General features: G+C 46.7%; 1 protein-coding gene across 2 annotated transcripts in view; it reads left to right on the top strand.

Moving 5' to 3' along the window:
• The window catches only part of LOC119179391 (uncharacterized), an 81,921-nt gene extending 63,192 nt beyond the window's left edge, over nucleotides 1–18,729 (top strand). For both annotated transcript variants that reach the window (XM_075868715.1, XM_075868714.1), the window contains exons 4-10: nucleotides 149–393; nucleotides 1,664–1,767; nucleotides 2,830–2,938; nucleotides 5,352–5,519; nucleotides 8,434–8,556; nucleotides 12,625–13,035; nucleotides 14,495–18,729. In XM_075868715.1, the coding sequence (XP_075724830.1) occupies nucleotides 149–393; nucleotides 1,664–1,767; nucleotides 2,830–2,938; nucleotides 5,352–5,519; nucleotides 8,434–8,556; nucleotides 12,625–13,035; nucleotides 14,495–17,512 (4,178 nt within the window). In that variant the 3' untranslated portion in view covers nucleotides 17,513–18,729. The remainder of the gene's footprint in view (nucleotides 1–148; nucleotides 394–1,663; nucleotides 1,768–2,829; nucleotides 2,939–5,351; nucleotides 5,520–8,433; nucleotides 8,557–12,624; nucleotides 13,036–14,494) is intronic.
• The last annotated feature ends 5,583 nt before the right edge of the window (nucleotides 18,730–24,312 follow it).

Raw genomic sequence — 24,312 nt, 5'->3', positions numbered from 1 at the left:
ATAGGCTCCCCATCACATTCATCGCTCCATTCTTCCACTGAACTGCCTCTTCTTAGAAGGGCGGACAGCTGGTCAGACAATCTGTCGTTCCGCATTTAAAAGCCACGGTTTCCGTATAACATGTGGTCCACGGCCTCAATCTTCGCAGGCAATCTGACGGCTCTGAACTCCTTGCGCCGTCGCAACAGGCGGCTCGTGCCCATGGTAGAGCTCCGGGGCTTGGACCACGTGGAGGAAGTGCCCACCGAGGAGCAGCTAATACACCTGGCACAGCAGGTGTCCCGAAAGGTAGCACCAACGGGACCTCGAGGTCTGGACGTCGACTACCAACTGCACGGCGTCGACTACCAGGTGGCCATGGAACAGAGGCCCGTGCTGGGACAGTTCCTTCACGTGAGTCATGCAGCGCACGTCTACCTATCGCATTGAAGAGGCTCTGCGTCATCTTCAACAGCGGAGCTATTTAAAGAGAACTGGTACAGACTAAACGATAGAAAACGACAGTTCTGTGTTGCTGTGTCTTAATATGCTACTTTGCCTACCATGTTGTCTTACTGTTATGAACAGGGACACGGTGAGAGAAACATGTCCATGTGTATTACCGCCTCCCTGTACATCGTTTTCCGCGAACCAGTTTTCTTTGAAGTAGGAACCGACTCACCCACACAAATGCTTTACTGAACTGCTTCAGATCGAGGTTCAGCGCTTTATCGTTCGCACAAGCTGCACCTAGCTCTGAAGTCAGTGCGCGTTGCCCAGCAATCACTGCGACTGCTCCTGGGTTGCCAAGTGCGCCGCCTAGCAGCGTGTTGGAGGAGGAAAGTGGGGAGGAGAGGAAAAGCGTGGAGGAGGAGGGTAAAAATGTAAATCAAACGACACAGCTTCTAGATGAAGCGGGGTTCGAGCATCTTTGGGTGCAGCTCGAGATCGACGGAAGACAGGAGGGACGCAGACACGTGTTGAGTCTTCATCGATTTCGCACTGTACCCAAACATGCTGCCGTACCAACTAGCCCAACTATCAATACTGCTGCGGGATTCAAGCCCGGGCACCCACGGTGCGAAGGCAAGCGTAGCTACCACTCGGCTATGCAGGCACGGTAGCAGAACAAGCAATTTTGGAAACCATACGACTGCGGTTTGCATGGGCGAAAAACGAAAAAAAAAGTATGGAAAGAGACAGAAAGTAAGAAATACAAATAAAAATGAGAAACAGAGTGAAAGAAACACATAAAATAAACAAAGATAAAAGGAAAGCTTACCATGGTCTAGAACGATGCAGCACGTAGAAAAATAGAGCATACATCAAACCTTATGGCAGCAAGTGTGCGCTTACATCGAAATTTTATTGCGTTCGGTGTCAGCCAGCAGACCGATCTTGGTCGTGGCGCCATCTACCGATCTCACAACATCCCCCCCCCCTCCTCTGGCCCCTTCTTCATAACATACCGCAAAGACACAGCCCTCCCCTGGCGACACGTACGGTGTACAACAGGATTTGGTCACTGGCTCGCGCGCAGCTTGGCGTTCATTCAAGTCCCTCCGCGGTTTTTCCCCTCCGCACCTAAAGCTCAGCGCCAGCTATTTATGTTACGTATTATGGGTGCTGCGCGTGTCTGGTCGTATAATAGTGGCCGCGCGATTCTTGCCCTGTCTGTGCGCAGCACTTCCGGAGAGAAACGCCCATCCAACACCCGGTCGTGACGGTGACCGTGGCCAAGGAACCGCACCTCGTGAACCACGCCTACGACTTCAGGATGCTGGTCAAGTATGTATCCTCCTGGCGCCGCGGTCACTTTCCCGCTCAGTATTACAGCAGAGCAACACACCGGGGAGAAAATTACGTTCGATGTGCTGCGAACATTGCCGTTTTTATTGACCTCATAAAAAAATAAAACGCTGAGAACAAATGCAAGCGGAAAGGACGTTTCGGCTCGAGCGACGGGAGCCTTGTTCACTATCTTGAATTGGGCGTAACGCAAGGTCTTTAAATCAAGTGAATATTGGTCACTTCTTTTTGTTTATTTGCTTAGCAACGTTCAAAACACTCCAAGACGAATCCGAATTACCTTGGCAAAGTGTAGATAGATAGATAGATAGATAGATAGATAGATAGATAGATAGATAGATAGATAGATAGATAGATAGATAGATAGATAGATAGATAGATAGATAGATAGATAGATAGATAGACAGACAGATAGATAGATAGATAGATAGATAGATAGATAGATAGATAGATAGATAGATAGATAGATAGATAGATAGATAGATAGATAGATAGATAGATAGATAGATAGATAGATAGATAGATAGACAGACAGACAGACAGACAGACAGACAGACAGATAGATAGATAGATAGATAGATAGATAGATAGATAGATAGATAGATAGATAGATAGATAGATAGATAGATAGATAGATAGATAGATAGATAGATAGATAGATAGACAGACAGACAGGCAGACAGACAGACAGACAGACAGACAGACAGACAGGCAGGCAGACAGACAGGCAGACAGACAGACAGACAGACAGACAGACAGACAGACAGACAGACAGATAGATAGATAGATAGATAGATAGATAGATAGATAGATAGATAGATAGATAGATAGATAGATAGATAGATAGATAGATAGATAGATAGATAGATAGATAGATAGATAGATAATTGTCATGCAGGCCAAAGGAATTCCGTACGGGTTGCTCAGTATGCTTTTTAGAAAATTTATTTATTTATTTATTTATTTATTTATTTATACTACCTGCTAGTAAATGTTCGTTTTGAGAAGACACAACCCGGTTTTTGTTCCTTTGACGCGCAGGAATGCCGACCACGTGAACGTCCCGGCCTTCATGTTCCACGACGGGCAGCCCGAGTACGCCTCGCATCCCGCACCGTTGCACGGAGACCGGGGAGCCATGGACAACACGGTACGCGCATGCCGTCGATACACTGAAGAAAACGCGTGGTTAATGGGTCTGCCTTCTGTGCTGTCAGGCGTGTGCAGTACTGTTTTTTTCTTGCATCCTTTTATTTCTCAGTTAACCAGTCAGACTGCTTCTGTAGATTGCATGCGAGGTACGCCCACTAGATATTTTGGTAATTTTTTTCTGTGCATTACATGGTCCCAATACTTTTCTCGTGGTTGCGCGCAAATCGTAACGTCACCAAAAATGTCAAAAACGTCTTACGTCTTTTTTATCAATATACGCTTTCGCAACACGGTCATCGCCTTCTACATATGATGTCAGGTCTCGTGCTGCCAAATAAGAAGTCATACAAATATGCGCGGTTCAACAGCAAGAGCTCCGCCAAAGGTGGCTTTTCCGCAGTAATAATAACAACGTGGCAAAGCCAGCTTCTGCAAAATTCTGGTTGCTACGATTGAAAATGCACAGAATGCACTACTAAAGAATTATTTGCGTGCGTGCGAGACTAAAAATGTTGAAAACGTCTTACGCCTCTTTATAAATGCACGATTTCGCAACACGGTCATCACCTTCTACAGATGATGTCAGGTCTCGTGCTGGCCAAATAAGAAGTCATGCAAATATGCGCGGTTCAACGCCAAGAGCTTCGCCAAATGTGGCTTCTTCGCAGTAAGCGTCACAGTGTGGCAAAGCCAGCTTCTGCAAAATTCTGTTAGCTACGATTGAAAATGCACAGCCTGCTCGTACTAAAAAAATTATCTGCGTGCGTGCTAGACAAGCGACCTTGTCCGTAGCAACACAAAACTTGCGGAGATATCGCTCCACCGCGGTGGCTTGGCGACTACGGCGTCGCACAGTCAAGCACGACGTTGCGGATTCGATAACTTTTCGCCAGGCCAGTTGATTACGTGCCTTGAGGCCAACAAAAATATACAAAACAGGGAAGGAGCAAAAGAGAAAGAAAACACAGCTCTTCTTCTTTTGCTCCTTCCTTGTCCTGTATATTTTCTGGTGTTTCGCTGTAAATAAGTTCACGATGGATCCTAACCAACTGACCCAAACTCACCGTCTTACTACAACATGGAGTCGCTAGAAGATTTTTCCAGTGACTCCACGGCTACATAAAGAATCTCATAAATAGAGACTTCAAGTACAAATACCTTCAAGAACCGCACTGAGACCACTTACCGTAAGGACGGCCTCTCCCCGCTCTATGCACAGGGAGCAGGTGAAGACCCCACATTTCTTTTTTTTTAATCTAGAGACTTTATGAGCATGCAGATGTAGAGAGGCAGAAAACCATAAGCCATGTATGTGCTTGGTGGCCATGTGGCTTGATGATGAAGAGGCCTTTCGCAGGGTCACAGTCTCAAAAAAGCAACTGTGACAAAGTGTCACCGAACCCAAGAAAACAAAGTTCACAAGAAAAAAATAACTTCGCGTTCGTGACGTCCCACTGACGTTAACGTGCCTAAGTTTCGGTGCAAAATTCAGGGGTAAAATTGACCTGCAATTTGTCTCCTAGTAATTATCATACGGTGGCGCCGTTAACGGCAATAGAGTTGTGAAAGAGTAGCTTCTCTGTCTAAATTGACATATTGTTTTCAACTTCAGTGTCACTTAAGCTATCCATCTTGTTTTGGTTGCACGCAAAGTGCAACGTCACCGAGAAATGTCAAAAACGTCTTACGTTTTTTTTATCGATGCACGATTTCGCAACACAGTCATCGCCTTCTACAGATGATGTCAGGTCTCGTGCTGCCAAATAAGAAGTCATACAAATATGATTGATTGATTGATATGTGGGGTTTAACGTCCCAAAAACACCATGTGATTATGAGAGACGCCATAGTGGAGGGCTCCGGAAATTTCGACTACCTGGGGTTCTTTACGTGCACCCAAATCTGAGCACACGGGCCTACAACATTTCCGCCTCCATCGGAAAGGCAGCCGCCGCAGCCGGGATTTGAACCCGCGACCAGCGGGTTAGCAGCCGAGTACCTTAGCCACTAGACCACCGCGGCGGGGCATACAAATATGTGCGATTCAACAGCAAGAGCTCCGCCAAAGGTGGCTTTTCCGCAGTAATAATAACAACGTGGCAAAGCCAGCTTCTGAGAAATTTTGGTTGCTACGATTGAAAATGCACAGAATGCACTACTAAAGAATTATTTGCGTGCTAGACTAGAAATGTCAAAAACGTCTTACGTCTTTTTTACCGATGCACGATTTCGCAACATGGTCATCGCCTTCTGCAGATGATGTCAGGTCTCGTACTGCCAAATAAGAAGTCAAACAAATATGCGCTGTTCAATGGCAAGAGCTCCGCCAAAGGTGGCTTCTCCGCAGTTGCCTGACAGTGCGGCAAAGCCAGCTTCTGCAAATGTTCACGAGTTATTTCGGTGCGTTGCAGGACTCCCTGGTGAACCTGGTGCTGGCCATGGGCGTTCCCCGACAGAAGGTCGTCGTGGGCGTCCCCATGTTCGGCATGACCTACCGGCTCGCCGACCCGAACATCGCGGCCATCGGTGCGCCGCTGTACCACGGGCAGGACGACTCCTACCAGTTCAACCACCCACAGGTACACGACGCAGTGTACAACGAAAGCTGCATTTACTGACGACAGTTGTACCCGTAGCAACGAAGCCTTCAAAGTAACACATTGCTTTGCTCGTACCGATACGTTGAAATATAGTAGTTGTTGTTTTTTTCATTCACATGCAATAGAGATTTGGAAATCCCTCCTTGGTAACACTCGCTCGTTATCACAAAATGACGCTTTCGTTTCAATCGCGGAACACCTTGGTGATTTGTAAAACACCTCATTTTCATTATTGTTCTCTTGTGTGTGCCTTCGTTTCACCATTACTAGTATATTCTTGGTTTCTACTACTAGCATTATGTAACGATCCCATTCCTGATATAGCCTGAATCAGGGCCACTGAATGAATAAATAAATAAATAACCAAACAAACAAATAAATAAATATTCGTTGTACACTACTGCTAGTACTCTGATGTTATAAGGCTTTGTTTTATATCGTCAAAAGTGTGATATACCCGATTATACCATATTCTTTCAAGTTTTTTTTATGCGAAGCATTTCTTAGCGAACTTTGAGCCTATCTATCTATCTAGCCGCGTACGTTTGGGCACTCTCGTGGTGACCCCCTTAACATGGCGTGAACCAAAATAATTATAGGAGGGAAAGATTGTTTGACGAATATGATCCACTGGTTAAAACATGGATAATGTCACGATTCCGTCGAGCACGTCGCCAAACACTTCCCGTCAGACAGTGGCACATACGCACAGGCGGGTATGTGCCGCTGGTGTGCGGGTATGTGCCAGAGGTGATTGACACTTAGTATCTACCCAGGAATGACGAGAACACACATGGGCAATTTCAACGCGTGAGCGATTTTTTTTCTGTTTCTGTACGTACATCGCCAGTATGTTTACGTTGTATAATCCACTCCTGTATTAGCCCTAAACAGGGCTTACAGTAATAATAAATAAAATCAAATCAAACTAAATAAATAAATAAACACTCGTGTTAAGACAGTTGTACGCCACCGAATACACAGCTCGCGTTCGACCCCGTGTACATCCTTGCGCCACATCTGATTGCTTTTTTTATTGAAATAGAAAATAAACGAAGGGGTTTTTGTCACCGTTACTTGGTGACGGCTACCCCTTTCCACTTGACTGGTACAAATAAAAAATATTTAAAAAGCAATAGCATATATACACATGGGTGAGAGCAAAAGTTCCCCTGTGTGCAGAACAAACACGTAGACGCCACGCTCACTTTTAACTTTTGTCCGCTCAGTATTCGGCATCTGATTGCGGGATCGTTCAGAATGCAACAAAAATATTGAAGAGCTATAAATTTTTGTCCAGCCTTAGCATGATTGCAGTCACATCGCCACTGGTTGGACGAAAGTGCCAAGCACGAAGCAGGCCGCCGTATTTCGCGCCATTGTGCCGGGTATTCGTCCTCTCGTAAGCGTTCGGAAGATCATTTCGAAGGTTTATCTCTAAACGTCTTCACAAACGCTCTCAAAAAATACGTTCATACACCTTCACACGATCGTCTCAAGGCAACCGGACGTACCCGAATAATCAAACTTTTTCTTTCCTGTACTGGCAATTTGTTCAATTCATAACCTGAATCAGTGGAGGGCACTGCAATTGTCAAAACTTCTGAGCACACGGTCACAGCTCAGTTCTTTTATAATGATAATTATAATCATACGGTTTCAGCTACGACTAAATGAGCGTACGAGTCTTATTGCTGTTTATTGCTGTCAACCCGTGTCGGAGACCAGTAAGGCTGAATTGTAACTCTGATAAGCATACTAAAGCAGTACGATTGAGTTCCTTCAGTCATTATTGTATTTTTCATCCTGCTTGGAGATGGAAGATATAGACAACTCGTAGATGCTTATATGCGTCACGCAATTTTCAAAATAATGCACTTCCTAGTTCTTCCACTCGTTACACAAAGAAGGATGAGGTGGTCACTGCGCGGGCAAACGATTCTAGGCATAGAATATTAGAGACACTCACATTTTTCTGAAATTTTATTTGATAAATTAAATACTAAAGAGAGTATAGCTTCGGTAGGAACACTGCCTCATGCTTACATCAATCCATGCTCATATAAAAAAGGACAATATCTTGTGTTTTTCATTTCATTCTTTTTTCTCAATTACGAGACTGCTTTTGTATGAACGTGTATTAATTTCGTGGATATTTCGTATTCTGAATGTGTGCTATGTATTTTTTTCCCGTCTTTCTCAATACGCGCGCTATCACTGGCTGCATCGTGGCAGTCTCTGCGAGACTCTGTCACGTTGCTTGTACCTCAAGCAACTTTTATCCGTTAATGGAAGTAAAAAAGTTACATTTCCTGCCGCAGTGTTCCCTTCATTCCCCTTCTTACTGTGTTGTCCCCCGTGACACGCAGTCTGCGGTTCTATAATGAAGCCGAACACGCAGTCGTAGACGCTGAACTCTTCACTGTCCGTGCTGCCCTGCGTTTCATTGCGTCTCTCCATTATTGTGCACAGTTCTGCGCCCTGCAACACAGCCTCAGGCGGGTATGTGCCGCTGGTGTGCGGGTATGTGTCAGAGGTGATTGACACTTAGTATCTACCCAGGAATGACGAGAGCACACACGGACAATTTCAGCGCGCCAGCGAATTTTTTTCTATTTCTGTACGTACATTGCCAGTATGTTTACGTTGTATCTTCCACTCCTGTAATAGCCCTAAACAGGGCTTACAGTAATAATAAATTAAATCAAATCAAACTAAACAAATAAATAAACACTCGAGTTGAAACAGTTGTACGCCACCGAATACATAGCTCGCGTTATACTCCGTGTACAGCGGTTCTATAATGAAGCCGAAGACGCAATCGTGGACGCTGAACTTTCCACTGTCCGTGCTGCTCTGCGTTTCAATTGCGTCTGCCCATTCTTGTGCGCAGTTCTGCGCCCTGCAACACAACCTGAACTTCAGCGTTGAGCGCGACGCCGACCTGACGGCTCCCTACGCGGTGAGCGGAGACGCCTTCATGGGATTCGAGGACGAACTCAGCTTGAGGCTCAAGGTAAGTGAATCCGCACCGACAACAACTCTGGGCTTGGCCGAACCTCAATATAACGAACTCGGATGTAACGAAATATCGGCTATAACAAAGTAAACAATAGCCTTGCAATAGATGTTGTTACGAATGTACCTTTATAACGAAATATCAGATATCACAAAGTAAATAGCAGCCTTGCAATGGATATTACGAATGTACCTTTATAACGAATTTTCGGATATAACGAACTCACTTTTGCGTACGACTAGCAACTTCGTTATAACGCGGTTTGAGTACAGCAATCCGTTAACTACCCAATAATAAAAACTACGCACTGCAAGGCCAAGTTTCCCGCCACATTAAGGTGATAAGGAAATGCGGTAACTGCCAAGTGGGCTTAGGTCGTGTGCGCGAAAAGAAACTTAAGTATATATTTACAGGGATGCCTAAATACCTAAAGATGACACGTCTTCGTCTTATCGCCTTATTTATCTCCTGTGTTCGCACACGTACAGTAGCCGAGAGCCGGGAAGGAGGTACGATTAGTTGCAAAAGCAACGACGCGCTGCCCTTATTTTTATTTTAAAATTCTGGAGCCACGCAATCATTCCATATAACGCAATCCAGGCGCCGGCCTCGTTCGTTTGTTCGCAACAGCCACGCATTCATGAGTGGAGCCCTTCACGTCCCGTTTTACCAGCAAGCTCGACCGTAAACCTTTTTCGGGGAACTCAGATTTTGTAGCACAGTTATAGTGAACCCCAGCGCACTATATACCGAGACGATGATGAGAATGCCGAACACTGTGCTGACTTTCATTTTCTTTTTTCCTCGGAAGCGAGCATATCTAGATAGTGCAGATGGATTTCGGTGAAACCTAGCAATGGGGCTGTTAACCTCGCCAATTTGTATCTGGAACAACAAAATGTAGTGCTACGGTGGTCCTATACGTATGGGAAAAGGTTGGTTTGGTGTGCATTCTGCGTTTTCCCGACGTCATCAGTTCACAACAAGAGTTACACCAATGGTAAAAAAAACTCGCTTAACAGCCCAAAGTGGCGGTGCCCATATCTCTTGCATAAACTCGTCATATGAGACACTAAATGAGCCAACATGAAAACAGCAGAAAATACAAAAAAAACTGGTGATAAATAATCGAAATATGAAGCCAAGCCATTACACCATTATCAACACGTGCTCTGTTAAGACAACACTATTATCAGAACGTGCCCTTTTAAAAGTCCCTGGTTCATTCCCGGGTTTCGGCACCAAAATGTAACGAAACGAGTCGTCGCCCAGACGTGAAAGAGACGTCCCTTTATCGCCAATTCTAGGGGCGAGCTGCCCCGACCTCGTCCGCGTGCCCCGATTCACCCTCTGCCTCCTCTTCTTCGATAGAGCGCGGCACGCTCCGAGTTCCCCCTCCCCCCCCCCCGTTATTATTTTACAACACGTACAGTTTCTTTCTCGGTGCACTTGGTAACGCGCTTCGTAGGTTTTCTTTTCATTCGCTGTTTATTCAGACAAAAACAATGATTGCCTAGGTTGAATGGACTAAAGGCAGATTACCTCTGCCTGACTAAGGTCCCTCCACCCATACATTTGCTCAGGTGAAGTGGAACAAAGGATACAAATTTCATTCTGCTTTCGAATGAGGGGACACAAAATTCAAATTCAACAAGTATAACAGATGTCGACACATACGTTTTGAAATAACACATTACAGCCATCACCAATTTGCAGTACCAATACAAATATATATATATATATATATATATATATATATATATATATATATATATATATATATATATATATATATATATATATATATATATATATATATATATATATATATATATATATATATATATATATATATATATATATATATATATATATATATATAGTTCAAAAAAATCAAGCACGTAAGAAAAATTGTTTTGTAAAGGACGGACGTTTCGGCCGCGGGACCGGCCTTCGTCGGAGTGATGTGAACATGCGACGGTAACGCAATATAAAAAGGCCAGTAACGTATCATAGCGCTGTTAATGGCTGACAAGCGGTTGTTAAAAGCACGTGGGAAACAGTGCGCGTGATAAGACAAGAAAAAAAATGAGATTACAAGCGTGCGAAGACGAAACGAATAAAAAATCATTAACAATGAGTAAAAAATTATGAAGCCACATAACGTGTGTATCACTGGCACAAACATCAATACACGTCATAGGTACAACTGCGAGCAAGTTATCGATAAACATAAACGCGGGTATAAGATCTTGTCATGATCCGACAACAAAGCTGAAACAGGGAACTAATCTATCTGCGTGAAAGCATAGCGGCAATAATAGCGGTGGTGATGATTGATTTGATATGTGGGGTTTAACGTCCCAAAACCACTATATGATTATGAGAGACGCCGTAGTGGAGGGCTCCGGAAATTTAGACCACCTGGAGTTCTTTAACGTGCACCCAAATCTGAGTACACGGGCCTACAACATTTCCGCCTCCATCGGAAAATAATAGCGGTGGTAGTCAAGGGTGTTTAGGAAGCTAAATGGGTAAAAATGAAAGTTTGCCAGCGCTTTCATTCATACCACAAGTGACGGCTTTAAACTTATAGATTAAATACGATTCTCGAAGCTCTCTTTCGTGGTGGGAACGGAAACCCGATTGAAGGATTGTAGCTGTAATACTATCAAATGAGTGGCCCGGAATGTGCACGTGTTTTGATGGCGGAAGGTTAGGAATGGTGGCAGCATGACATTTGTGGTTGTTAAAGCAATATCTGAAGGGCGTTTCGGTTTATCCAATGTACTGTAATTTGCAGACGGAACATTCGAGCCAATAAATGCAATTGTAAGTGTCTCACGTAAAATTTCCTTTAATTTTATAGAAGAAATCAGAAGCAGTGCTTTTAGCAATGTGTGACGTCGTCATATGCGCGCAAACCTTGCATCGTGGTTTTTTGCAAGGTCGACAACCAACATTATCGGGAACCCTTGTTTTAGATGAAGTTAGGATATCATGCAGATTGCGAGACCGTCTGAAGACTACCCGAGGTGGCAATGGAAAGATTACTTTAAGATGAGCACTCTGCGCTAGTATGTTGAAATGTTTTTTGAGAATTGAGGAAATGTTTGGCACAGATGCTGAGTGTGTTAGAACTAGATTACTTTGTGCCTGAACGGATGGTTGCTTTTTAGCGCTGAACAAATCCTTGCGATTCGGCGCATCGGCTCTTTTGACGGCATCCTCAACAATGCGGGGTGGGTATTCCTGCTGGATCAAAGATTCGCGGAGTTCTACGCAGTTTGCATAAAAGTCTGACTGCTCAGAGCAAATTCTCTTAAAGCGGAGCGCCTGACTGTACGGTATACTGGTTTTCCAATGTTTAACATGTGAACTTTTGAAGTGAAGATAACGGTGCCTGTCTGTAGGTTTCCTGTAAAGCCTAGTTGTTAGTTTGTTGTCAGAGATTCAAACTGTGACGTCCAGAAAGTTAACGGTAGAACGAGAGTATTCATGCGAAAACGAAATAGATTGGTGAACAGTGTTGAAATCAGCTATAAAAGATAAAAGTTCATTTTCACTATGGGGCCAAATAAAAAAAATGTCATCTATAAATCGCTTATAATAAAGAGGCTTTAACGCGCGGTTGCTCATAAAATCATTTTCCAGAACAGACATGAAATGGCTAGCGTAATTATGGTCCAAGGCGAGTGCCCATTGATGTTCCACTTACTTGAAGGTAGTGGGAGCCATCAAATTCAAAATTATTAAGCTGTAAGATTAATTTCAGTAAGGTAGCTAATGTATCACTTCCAATGGGCTTTTCATCAGATAATTCTTCGTACGCTTGAATTGCTGCCTGGATGCCATCGCTATGGGGTATATTGGTATACAGTGAAACCACATCTAATGTCACGAGCACGGAATTATCTGGTATCACGAGTTCATATAGTATATATATATATATATATATATATATATATATATATATATATATATATATATATATATATACATACAAAGGCTCCCCAATGCACCACGAACAGTCACCCCGGCATCCCCCTTCTCTCCTTGTTGCAGGGCAAGTACATCCAGGTGCGGGACCTTGGCGGCGCGTACGCGTACGCCGTGAACGACGACGACACTCGCGCCGTGTGCGGACAGGGCCGCTTCCCGCTGCTGCACAGCCTGCACGAGGGCATCACCGGCGTGGTGCACGGCGCCGCCGCCGGAGTCCGGGTCGACTACGCGGCCACAAACAGCGAGACGCGCATCGTGCGCGTCGTCGACCAGCAGGGCCAGAACCTGCACGTCGAGGGCCTCAACTCGTACAGCGTGGCCGGCTTCACGTGCACCCGCGCCGGCTCGTACCGGCACCCGCAGGACTGCTCCAAGTTCTTCCGCTGCGTCAAGTACGACCAGCAGAAGCACGAGTACACCGTGTTCATCTTCGACTGCCCGCCGGGACTGGTGTTCGACGAGAAGATCGAGGTGCGTGTTGTTTGCGCATAGTGCGGCCATAAAACAGGCCCAAGTGTTTGCGGACACAAGTGTTAATATTAGTTGATTGATTGAATGATTGATTGATACGTGTGCGGAAAAGTGTTGATATTGATTGATTGATTGATTGATTGATTGATTGATTGATTGATTGATTGATTGATTGATTGATTGATTGATTGATTGATTGATACGTGGGACATTCTTCTGTTCTTCTGGGACATTCTCCAGACAACTATCAAAAAGATTTATTGCTATATGCCTACAGGATCAGGTCTTTACCTATTAATGACGATGGTACACCTTATGATACTGTTATGATGCTTGGCCTTCACAGTATTTGGAAAAAAATACATGGCAGCATACCATGCTGATATCAATACTCTGCCTATTTGTGAATATTTTCGCCAAATGATCGTTAACTTTATTTAGGACTGTAAAATTAGAGACCCCCCAACAGTGTGGCTCGAAAAACTTAAGCCACTTATCCGTATAAAGGAATTCTAATGACCATGTAACCATCCTTCTTGTTGATTTATATGTGGGGTTTAACGTCCCGAAACCGCCATATGATTATGAGACACGCCGTAGTGGAGGACTCCTGAAGTTTCGACCACCTGGCGTTCTTTACCATGCACCCAAATCTGAGCACACGGGCGTACAACATTTCCACCTCCATCGGAAATGAAGCCGTGATTCGATCCCGCGACCTGCGGGTCAGCAGCCGAGCACCTTAGCCACTAGACCACCGCGGCGGGGCCGACACAAGTTTTGCAAACTCATTTGCAACACTTGTGATCGTGTGCTTCGAGTTGTCGATGAATTCGCCCTCGCACTGCCAACTGTTAGCTTCCTGGTTAGCTCAATTGGTAGAGCGACGGCCCCGGAAAGGCGTTGGTCCCGGGCTCGAACCCTAGAACAGAACGAAATTTTTGGCAACCGATTTTCCTTCCTGGTAAATCCGTACGGATTTTTTTGTAGCTTTGTGGGATTACGGGTGGTTGTCTATTTTACCCTTCTTAAAGATAGAAGGAATGATAGATATTGCTAAGTAAACGAAAAGGCAGTATGCCAGGTGTTAATTTCCTTATATCAAATGGGCTCCTAAACTTTTTATATCCCTTTGACATCACTGGAAGCAATTGTTAGTTACATATTTTTGCTTGTACGTTCTGCGGTGAGGTCCTTTCCGATCTCGGGACCAGCGTCCGCAAAGCATTACACCGTACTTTGCCTTTCACCACAACAAGCCTTACCGGCACGCATGAGCATAAGGACAAAAGTTAAGGCATGAGCGTAAGGACAAGAACATAAAGCATGACCATAAGGACAAGAGTCGACGCCGCTTGCGTAAGAGTTCACAGCACACAGGTTCACAGTGCACGAGCTAGAGTTAAAAAAACTCATATGCATAACTGCGTGTAACGTGGATAATTTCGTCTCACCGCAGGTCTGCAACTGGCCCTCGTGGTCCGAGTCTTGCCATGGCTCGGGTGAGGTCTCCGTCACGCCAAGGTCAGCCTTCCGCTGCCCCGGCCTGGGATACTACCAGGACCCCGAGAACTGTCGTCACTTTTACTTCTGCGACGACGCGTACGAAAACGGCACGTTTACTGCCTTCGACATGCGCTGTCCGTACGGGCTGGGCTTCGACCCCAACACCTTCAGCTGCAACTACCAGGCGGTCACCCCGGGCTGCAAGGGCCACTCGGGTGTCGTCCAGCAGGCACTGTTCGGACCGTCCTTGTACGGTCCGGGTGAGTTCTACCACGCACCGAAGGGCTCTCCCAACAGGGGCGTTCCCCTGCTTCCCTCGCACGTTCAGAGACCTCAACCACTGGGCCTCCACGGCATCTCGGTCGCCAGCGGCGTCATTCCCTCCGAGATACACTTGCAGGCAGCGCCCACGGCCCTTCAACAGGTCCACCCTATAGTCAAGAAGAGCGCCTTCCACCGGCCATCGCATGTACAGACCAGGGACATTCCCGCTCACTTCCTACCGGCTGCCGGCTATCAGGGATCGCTCGGGTCACCGCACTACCCCGAAATTCAAATCGAGGCTCGCGTCATACAGTCTCCCGCCGATATCCAGGGTCAGGGTATCTACTACGGACAGCAGTTCTACCCGCAGCAGGTATACGAGCAACCGCAGCCTCCAAAGCAGACCGCTGGATACGGCGGCCTTCAGGTGACCGTGCCTCAGGCAACTCAAGCTCCGCTGCTGCAGAATCCCGGCACCTCCACCTACGGTCACGGAACTTATGGCGCCACTGGTCAACTTCCGCCCGGAACGTACAGGGTGCCCCAGACAAGCATTCCGCCGCCGCCTCCTCCACCTCCTAAGTTCCAGCTACCGGGCGTCCAGTACGGGCCGCCGGAGGTGCACAGGAACTTCGACCACACGCTCTCAAATCTCTACCGAACGCACATCGTCCACGGTCCGGGCTCGGGTACATCGTTCATTCCGGGACCACCGCAGACTCCTCATTACTTCAGGCCATACCAGGAACTGCCCAGGGCGCTGTCCTACGCACCGCAACTCGACTCTGGCTTGAGGACCCTGTCCGGACCTTACAGTAGCTACATGAGGTACAACCCGGCCACGTCCTTCTACGGAGGCTACGCCGGCACGTATGAACGCAAGGCGTTCTCGCCACCTCTGGTCCGACCATCATCGCGCATCCACTACGAGACGCTGCCGCCCGCGCCCCAGTACACTGGCAGCCCGGAAGACTCGTATTTCGCCACGCAAAAGCCGCAGGTACGAACCAACTCCTTCATCTTCGGCAACCAGCCCGAGCCTCAGCACCTCGACGGCCTGACACAGGTGGTGAGGACCAGGCTGCCTTTCGGCTCTGCCAACGTCTACCTCTTCAACCCCTTGACCTTCATGAACACAAACTTCCGGCAAGGCGTGACCATGTTCGGCTCAAACTACCTCTTCGGAGACAGCCACCACATGTTCCCCTTGAGGCAGCCGGACCCACCCAAACCAACTGTGCCGACGCTGCCACCTACGAGACCACTCAACTTTGCGCCCAAGCTGCCAGAGACGCGAACTGTACCACCCCTAAGCGTCGGATATGGCGGTCCCGGAGGAACTCAGTACACGTACACGACTCCGCCGCCACAGCCTTACAAAAAAGACGACGACGAGCTGATATCCCTGGACGCCCTGACCAACACCAGGAGTCGACCGCCTGTGCTGGCACCACCCACTCCACTCGGTCAGCCGCCACTTGCGCCCCAGTTTACCAAGTACTCTCCGCCAACTTACACGTCCGCCCCCCTGCCCCCGCTTCCGTCGCCTCCTTCGCAGAAGCCGTCGTTCTCCTTTTCACCGGGTCAGAACCTCCAAACCAGAAATTTCCAACAACCGTTCCCCACTCTTCAACCCGCCGGTCCAATCCCAACTTTCGCAGCCCTGGCTCCCAAACCTCCAACACCGACGGTTCCCTTTGCCAGGCCCATACCACCCACTGTCCCAGCCCAGACACGAAGGCCGGCACTGCCCCCGCCCCCACCACCCCCACCTCCACCACCTCCAAGACCCACGTACACCATGCCGATTTCCCAACCACCCGCTCCTACGGCTCCAGTCGTCCTCTCCGAACCCGCAGTGTCTGCACCCGCTCCTGCACCCGCTCCTGCACCCGCTCCCACTCAGCCTTCTACGCCTAAACTCCCGCCACCGCCACCGCCGCCTTCATCTCCGATCTCGACGGGCGGTGACAGCAAGCCACCCTCGCAGTACTCCGTCAACAAGCTCGTGGTCGAAGAGCGCGATCCGCTCATCACCAACGTCAAGCCCGTCCTGCATACGGCACCACTCGACGACCCACCGCAGTCAATCATCCAGGAACTGCAAGAGGTCCTCGGCAGGATGCGACCTGGAAGCTATAAGAACCCAGTCATCACTCCCATCGAGCAGCTCCTCGAAGAGGAGGATGACCAGGCCGTCAAGCTCGTCGTCTCTGAGAAGGGTCCTCCCGAACTTCCACACGCAGGACCTCGAGTTTACAACAAGCCTGCGAATCCCGTTGAAATCCTCAATCCGCAGCTACTCTCGCACTCCGTCCAGAAGCCCCAGTCCGCCCAGCTGTCCGAAGCCACTGTCGAGGACAGCCCACCCCCGGACAAGTCCTCCATCTTCCTCAAGGGGAAGGCCTTGGTTGAGAACATCCAGTCGACGAACAGCGTGCCGGCCGATGGCTTGCAGCAGGAGCTCAAGGACAAGGCGTCTGAGATGTCCACCATACCGGAAGCAGCCTGCACTCGTGTTGGCCTCTTCCGGCACCCAACTGACTGCAGTCGCTTCTACGAGTGCTATTATGACAAGGGGCTACAGAAGTACACGGTGCACGAGTTTGAGTGCCCCATCAAGCTCGCCTTCGACAGCTTCGTGTCGGCGTGCAGCTCCGATGGCTACGACCAGCTCTGCAGCAGGAAGGCTGCCGCCAAGGCATAGAGAAGAAACAAGTACTGAACAAGCTGCATTGTTAAAGGGGGCATGTGCAATCACTCTGTACATTGTCATCTACATACACATGCGTATACAGGGTCACAGTGAATGTGTCACAGCATGGAGGAACACAACAGAAAGGATTATCCTTGGCCGCGACAAATGTTTGATTAACGTTACGACCTTGACTAATTCCATGGGCACCTTTCATGCAGCGAAAGTCGTGGTGAAGCAGGTGCAGATAGGTGACAAGTTTTTAAGAGTGATAGCAATAATACTTGTACTTAAGTTCGATGACCATGTGAGCAGACTGTAGCATATTTGCAAATTTTGCTAGGATTATGCAAAAGAGATCCTGACATGCAATCCTTCCGGGAGGTTGACAGGATAAAAAAGGGGTGCGATGGGCATCAGCAATGTGGAACGTCATAGCTTCTGCTTGGGCATATGTAAGACCTAAGACCAGAGCACTGACCACAAAGTGAATTTCGGAATTTCGCAAGGGACGCTGATGACCAAGCTATCATGTGTGCGCCACATCAACTGCGTGTGTAGTAGTGTTACAGGAGCAAATGCGACATTGCTCAAAATGTAATACCATGCTGCTAAAAGCATTGTTTCACGTTATGTTGGTAATTACGTTATGTTTCTGTTACAATATTGACGTTTACATCAGTTGCTTTGAGTCATCAATTAGAGGTATGCTTGCACAGCAAAACACTGCAGTACAACAAAAACCTTACTACAATATCTCGAAAACTAAATGAAGGCTAAGCCTACCGAGGTCACGAAAAACTGGCACAAAACATAACTGAATGTAACTGGCTTCAGTGCTATGTATTCAAAGTATAAAGCAAACCTAAAAGGGTCAAACACACTATCTAGTAGGCACATCTGTCTTCTAGCAAATTGTGAATTCCAAAGGACATCTGATGCCAGAAGAATAAGCCATCACAAGTTGTGCAGCAACATGGTCATTTTCATGCATGCTTCTCATGTCACAGTCCTTCTCATGCCAGTTACACATGTATTGCCACAGGTTACTGCACATGTCCTAGAAGTGCACATACCTGTCAGTGAAGCACTCAAGGTGGCAGCTACATTATTGAAACAAGGCATCAATGAATCTACGGTGCTTATTTCATTGTTATGTTGCATATTGCTGTTGCAGCTGTTGCGAATCGTCTTATGTTACAGAAATAAAATGTTTGTTTTCTCGTAAAGGATTCCTGTCTTTCCAATGCAAGAGCCCATAGCAACTCTGGCGGTAGTCTTGAAGCATTAGTAGTGGCAACAATAAAGAAAATTGCAGATTCAGTACGAGAGCCGGTTGCTTCATACAAAGGCAATTCTTAAAATTTCTGGTGAACAGCAGTAAACTACACGGGTCATTAAATAAGGATTTGTAAAATTTACAAAAATTCAAGAATTTCACGCAGTTCAACATTTTCAATATAATTTGGCAGCGCTGGCTTTATTGACCAAAATGGACATGCTTGTGACCTACATATGAGAAGGACTGGACAAGAACTACTTTAACTTGCTTAGAGCATAAAATTATGTTAAAGAGCTTCACTCGTGCACAAGAGTTGCATGGCTGTAATGATAAGATGGACAGTTTCGAAGTGACATGAGAAAATGCAAGGAGAAGTTAGAAATTAGAAATTATTCGCTCCTTACCTTTTCATCCACTATTTCAAGCTATAAGGCTAATTGTAGATGTAGTTACTAGTACGCATATCTTACTTTCGACTGAGGACCACAACTATATCTATTTACCAGAGCCAAAACGCCAACAAAATATAGCCTTAACGGCAGTGCCAGTCTATTCTTCAGCAGCTAGAAACTTCTCGCATTTACTTTTCATGCACCCTGACCGCCCGCGACGTATACGCTCAAGGTAACAATCACATAGAAGTAGCCAATCAGTGAGCAAAAAAGGAGCACACAACTCGTCAGCTGACAGAAAACGTCAAAGTAGGAATGCGACCACAAGAAGGCAGAACTCCGACATTGCGGACGCTTTGAAGCCAACAATGTCAAAATTGAGCAAAACAGGAAGAAGTTAGGAGAGAATAAATTCGTGAGGACGACGGTCATCCCAGGCACTAAGGTCAGAAGTTCAAAACTGTGGTGCTCTTTTTTTCTTTTCTCCTTGTAAACTGGACTTTCAAACAGTTAAGAAAAGGCCACGCAATCTACGGGTCATGTGCAGCTGAGAGCTGATAGGCTGTCAGCTGGTATTCTACAGTGCTAAGAAAGTGCAACAAACCAACGTGCTTAGAGATAGAGCAGTGTAGCATGCAATGACAAAATTTAGTTCGAATACAGATGCCGGCTAGACCATTCCCAATTGCATAATTGCTTAAAACATGCAATAAAAGAATCGTTAAAAAGAAAAGAAAGATGAGGTCTGTGGTGTGGCCTCACTGGCGACCACCTGCCGATAATGCACTCCCTCACCAGGGCAGGATTGGCCATACTGGTGCAGTATTTGGCCACTGCCTCCCTTACGAAATTATCAATTAATAAATTGTATTGAGCACCTCCAAATTTTAGTAAGTTTCACCTTACTACCCAATGAAGTAAAACTACCCAATGCTTTTACCATTCCAGTGAGGCAATTTATATTAAGCACGGAAAATTCATTAGCCCAATAATTCAAATGGTACAATGTGCCGCCAGCCGTCAAAGTTTATTCTCACTCCACTTTCTCGTATGCCGACGAGTAGTTGCGTACCAAACACTACTGGAAGTACTAAAGTATTGGAACCAGTACCAGCCATTTCGGATATTCATTCCAAAAGACTGGGCGTGCAAAAGCACATGCAAAAGGAAGCCCAAACACTTGAACACATTTATGATTGTGTGAGTATTTGCTTACCCAGTCTTCCAGTATGAATACTTACCAACTAGCTCAGCTCTATTTGATTCTAAAGATACGTTTACAATAACAGAGTAACGGAATAATAGCTTGAAATAACAACCCAAATTATCTCAGCTATATATATTGTAAACCATCATTCTATTATTCTCGGTTATTTCAGCTATGTGACTGAGAGTTGCTCGCTGCATTTTTTTGCCCCATTTGAAATCCTGTCAACAAATTGAGAGTGTGCATTTCTGTCTCGCAAAAGATCGCGGGAATGAAACGCCATCGATCTCTGTAAGTGATCGGCTCTGAGTACTGTTTTCTGCAATATATTTTTTGTAATACTGGACAATTCCGAAGATCAATTTGGTTCCGTCTAGGCTGTTTCCAGGCCTCAGCTGGGTAATGCAAGCTGTTTCTAGGTCGTTGCTAGGCTTTAGCTAGGTGTGCTGGGTCTTTAGCTTGATTCTCAGCACATGCGGTTCAAGTACCTGGTCAAACGAATTGAGAAGCTAGGTTTAAAAATAAACGTGGAACTAATTTTATCCTTCGGAGGGATTACATTAGGTTATAGCCACAGGGAGGTTTTCTATGCTGTGTGCGAGTACATAAGGGCAACAAAGAGATTACCCTGTTATCCTATTAACGTTGTTATTTACGGCTACGAGACTACCTGAATGCCTGACTTAGCACACTTGATGATCCTGCCACCCGGTTCTTGGCCGATCCCCCTTTGTGGGCGAGTGCCAGCAAAGCTGAAGGTTCATCATCATCATCATTAAACACACAGCTCCCAGACAAGACAATGATGTAAGAACTGGAGAGACAGAACCTTGCGCCGAAACCATGAGTTCGCAAGATTTTCTTTACCTATTTCTGTTTTCGTGGCTGTCTTCCCCAGTCGTAGCGAGGGGCACCACCGCGCCAGCTGTGGCCTGTCCCGACGGCCTTCAGCCATGCCCTACGGCGGTCTCCACGTTCCATGACAAGTGACACTTGCCAGTGTGGTGGTATCGCTCATCGTTCTTCCATTTCAGGCCGGCTGCACGGTGAACGAAGTTTGAGTTAAAGCAAACGAGGTAACGACCACCAGCTGCACTGAACACCTACAACGACACATGGCATAGCACGAACAACGCATTGGGATAGTTACCGATCAAACAGGCCTCACCGCACTTTACGTCTCATCGCAGTAGAATTTGTGGGCAGCTTCGAACGCGTGGGAAATCCATATTTGTCACTGTGCAGGAAAAAATGAAACTCATATTGAGAGATGACTCAGTATAGTTCACTATACTCGGTACGAAAACGAAACCAGCGCCGAAAAAAACCGGAAGTACCAGAAGCGCGTAGCAGCTCATGTGGCCTTGAAGCCTCATGTACGTAGCCAATCGTAGCCAACGGTGTAGCCTTTTTCAACCTAGTTCTAGAAACGTTGGCCTTTTTGGCGGGTGTTTAGGTAACTTTAGGTAGCTTCAGCCAGGGGCGCATGTGTGAAACGCTGTGTATGTGTGAACATGACGTTACTGCGACATAGCGTCATAGTATTCATAACATGACCGTATGCGCATCGCGAAATTGGGTACTTTGTATTCGTTAACCTGTGCTTGAGTGCGATAACGACGTCGCTGGAACCTTATTGGACCTCTGTGCATGCATATATAACGAAGAAGCCAGAGTGCTAATAGCCCCTATACTAGCATGACAACACAAAGTTCGCGTTCCACCAGTTAGGTGCTCCAACGTGAATGTTTCACGTGGCGTCAGTGCAAGCCTGGCTTGGCCCGAACGTCAGATCTTCGCCGAGTCTTTTATTGTTTTTCTTTCTTCTGAAAAATGAGCGACAAAAGCGGTGATGGCACTTCGGCTGCCTTAGCTGCGAAACGAGCCGCCCGAGCCGAGACCCAGCGGGGCCGACGTCAGAATCCACAGGTGCGCGCCGCCGAAGCGCTAGCGCAGCGCCTCCAGCGCCAGGAGAATCGCGCTAAAGTTCGCGCCGTAGAAGCGGCATCTAAACGCCGTCGCCGTGCAGACCTAAGGTCCCTAGATGAATCATCTAGGGACCTTATGCAGACCCTGCTATACGCGCCGCCTGGCGCCGTCGCCGTCAAGACCCGCGAGTACTTGCCGCCGAAGCACAAGCTAGACGGCAACGCCGCCGGAAAAATCCTGCCGTCCGCGCTGCTGAAGCTGCAGCCAAACGCCACTGGCTGGCAAAGAGGAAGGGCGCAACGAAGACGTCCCAGAAGCCGTTTACAAACAGTTCACTTGGAAGTGCGTGTTCCGTGTTTATTCAGCCCAAGTTCCGAGATGACTCGAAACAACAAACAAACGAGTGTCGCCGTGAGACCGCCCAGTCGGCGTTTTCTAACCTAGACCTTCGTCAGCATTGGCCCCGTTCGACATTCGCGTAACCTGTGGACGGCGTTCCTCGTCTTTTTTACAACTGCCTCAAGGAAAGTCCACGGAAGCCAGCGCACCTCCCGCAAGCCACTGCGGTGAGTAGAACGTTTCTTGTATCTACAAATCCTGCTCGCGAAAAGAAAGCATGCAATAGCTGCATTGAATTCCCTGGAGCGGCTGTCCTGATCTTTTGGATAAGTTCCCTACAGACGCAGGTGGTAATCGTTAAGGCTGCCCACTAATTGCTCTAGTAGTGTCATCGGAATGCAGCTTACCTTAGAAGCCCAGTTTGAGTTCCACTAACGTCATTTGCTATTTGTTGTACAAACTGTTGCCTTCATTTTTATAGGACCAGTTGTGAGTAGAAGTATTTACCCAATTTGCATGACACATACTTATTTAGTGATGGACTCCAATTGCATGGTACACTCTGATTACATTAAATGGCAGCAAGCTGAGACCTTATGTTTCTTCGCACCTAAAACAATTCACAGCTAAAGGACCCCTGACAGCAAGAGCTTTGTTCGCAACTTTTTGCCACAATTTGTAGCTTTTTTTTTGGGTAATCACGAAACTCAATCTTAAATGCTCTAGTGCATCATATAATTAATGCTACCATCCTTAATTGAGAAAAATTTTGCATCAGTTCGAAACACCTTCCTAAATACCATAATAAACTAGCACCCTACGGCAGGCGAGCATCTGAGACTACGTGCACACCAGCTTTGGTGACGCTAAATGTGCTGTTTTCAAATCGGGGGACCCACATGCGATGAAGAATCAAATGATGTAGGTGCTTTGAACTTGCTCTGCTCAGGAAATTGAAATGCATTCCTGGCGTTGACTGCGAAAACTACCTTGAGAGCAAACTGACAACGGAGCGAGTGGGATGGTGAACAATAGTCCTCACCAGGTGCCAGTTGGGGTATTAGGCACAGCTTGCAAATGTTCTCCGACGTCAACAATACTCGCCTACATATGAGGCCTTCCTCTGCATCATACTTGTGGCGAGGTGCGGCTAACTCACATTAGCGCTCATGCTTACTTGAAACCAAATTACATTATCCTGAAGGTAATGTCGAGCAGTAACATTCGGAAGTGACACAACCATCTTGAGGTTCCAATTTTGGTGTCAGGGGTCCTTTATTAAGCATGAAAGCTGCTGGGCCATCGCACTGTACCACTCTCCGTGGGGTGATAACTCTGCCTGTTACATGTAGCCTGTGATTTATGATTGGCACTTTTCGACAAGTAACTTCTCGAATAATTCAAGTAGGACATGGACGAGCACATGGTGCAGCGTGAACACGTACGATTTCAACAAAACTGCTGTGAAAGTCTACTTTATTCGAAATCCTACACGTTCGAGCCACATTAGCAGATCACAGGCTAGGTTTTCTTGGCTGCTAGAGTTGCAAATGAGCCAAGAATCTTAAAAAGAAGCTCAAATCCTCAAAATAAGACTGCCATATCCGAGAGCGGACTGCTAGAAAGAGACAAAGGAAAAAGGGGGCTGATTAACCAATTGTAT

This window comes from Rhipicephalus microplus, chromosome 7 (genome assembly GCF_043290135.1).
Source record: "Rhipicephalus microplus isolate Deutch F79 chromosome 7, USDA_Rmic, whole genome shotgun sequence".
NCBI lineage: Eukaryota > Metazoa > Arthropoda > Arachnida > Ixodida > Ixodidae > Rhipicephalus > Rhipicephalus microplus.
This window is presented reverse-complemented; position numbering and strand designations above follow the sequence as displayed.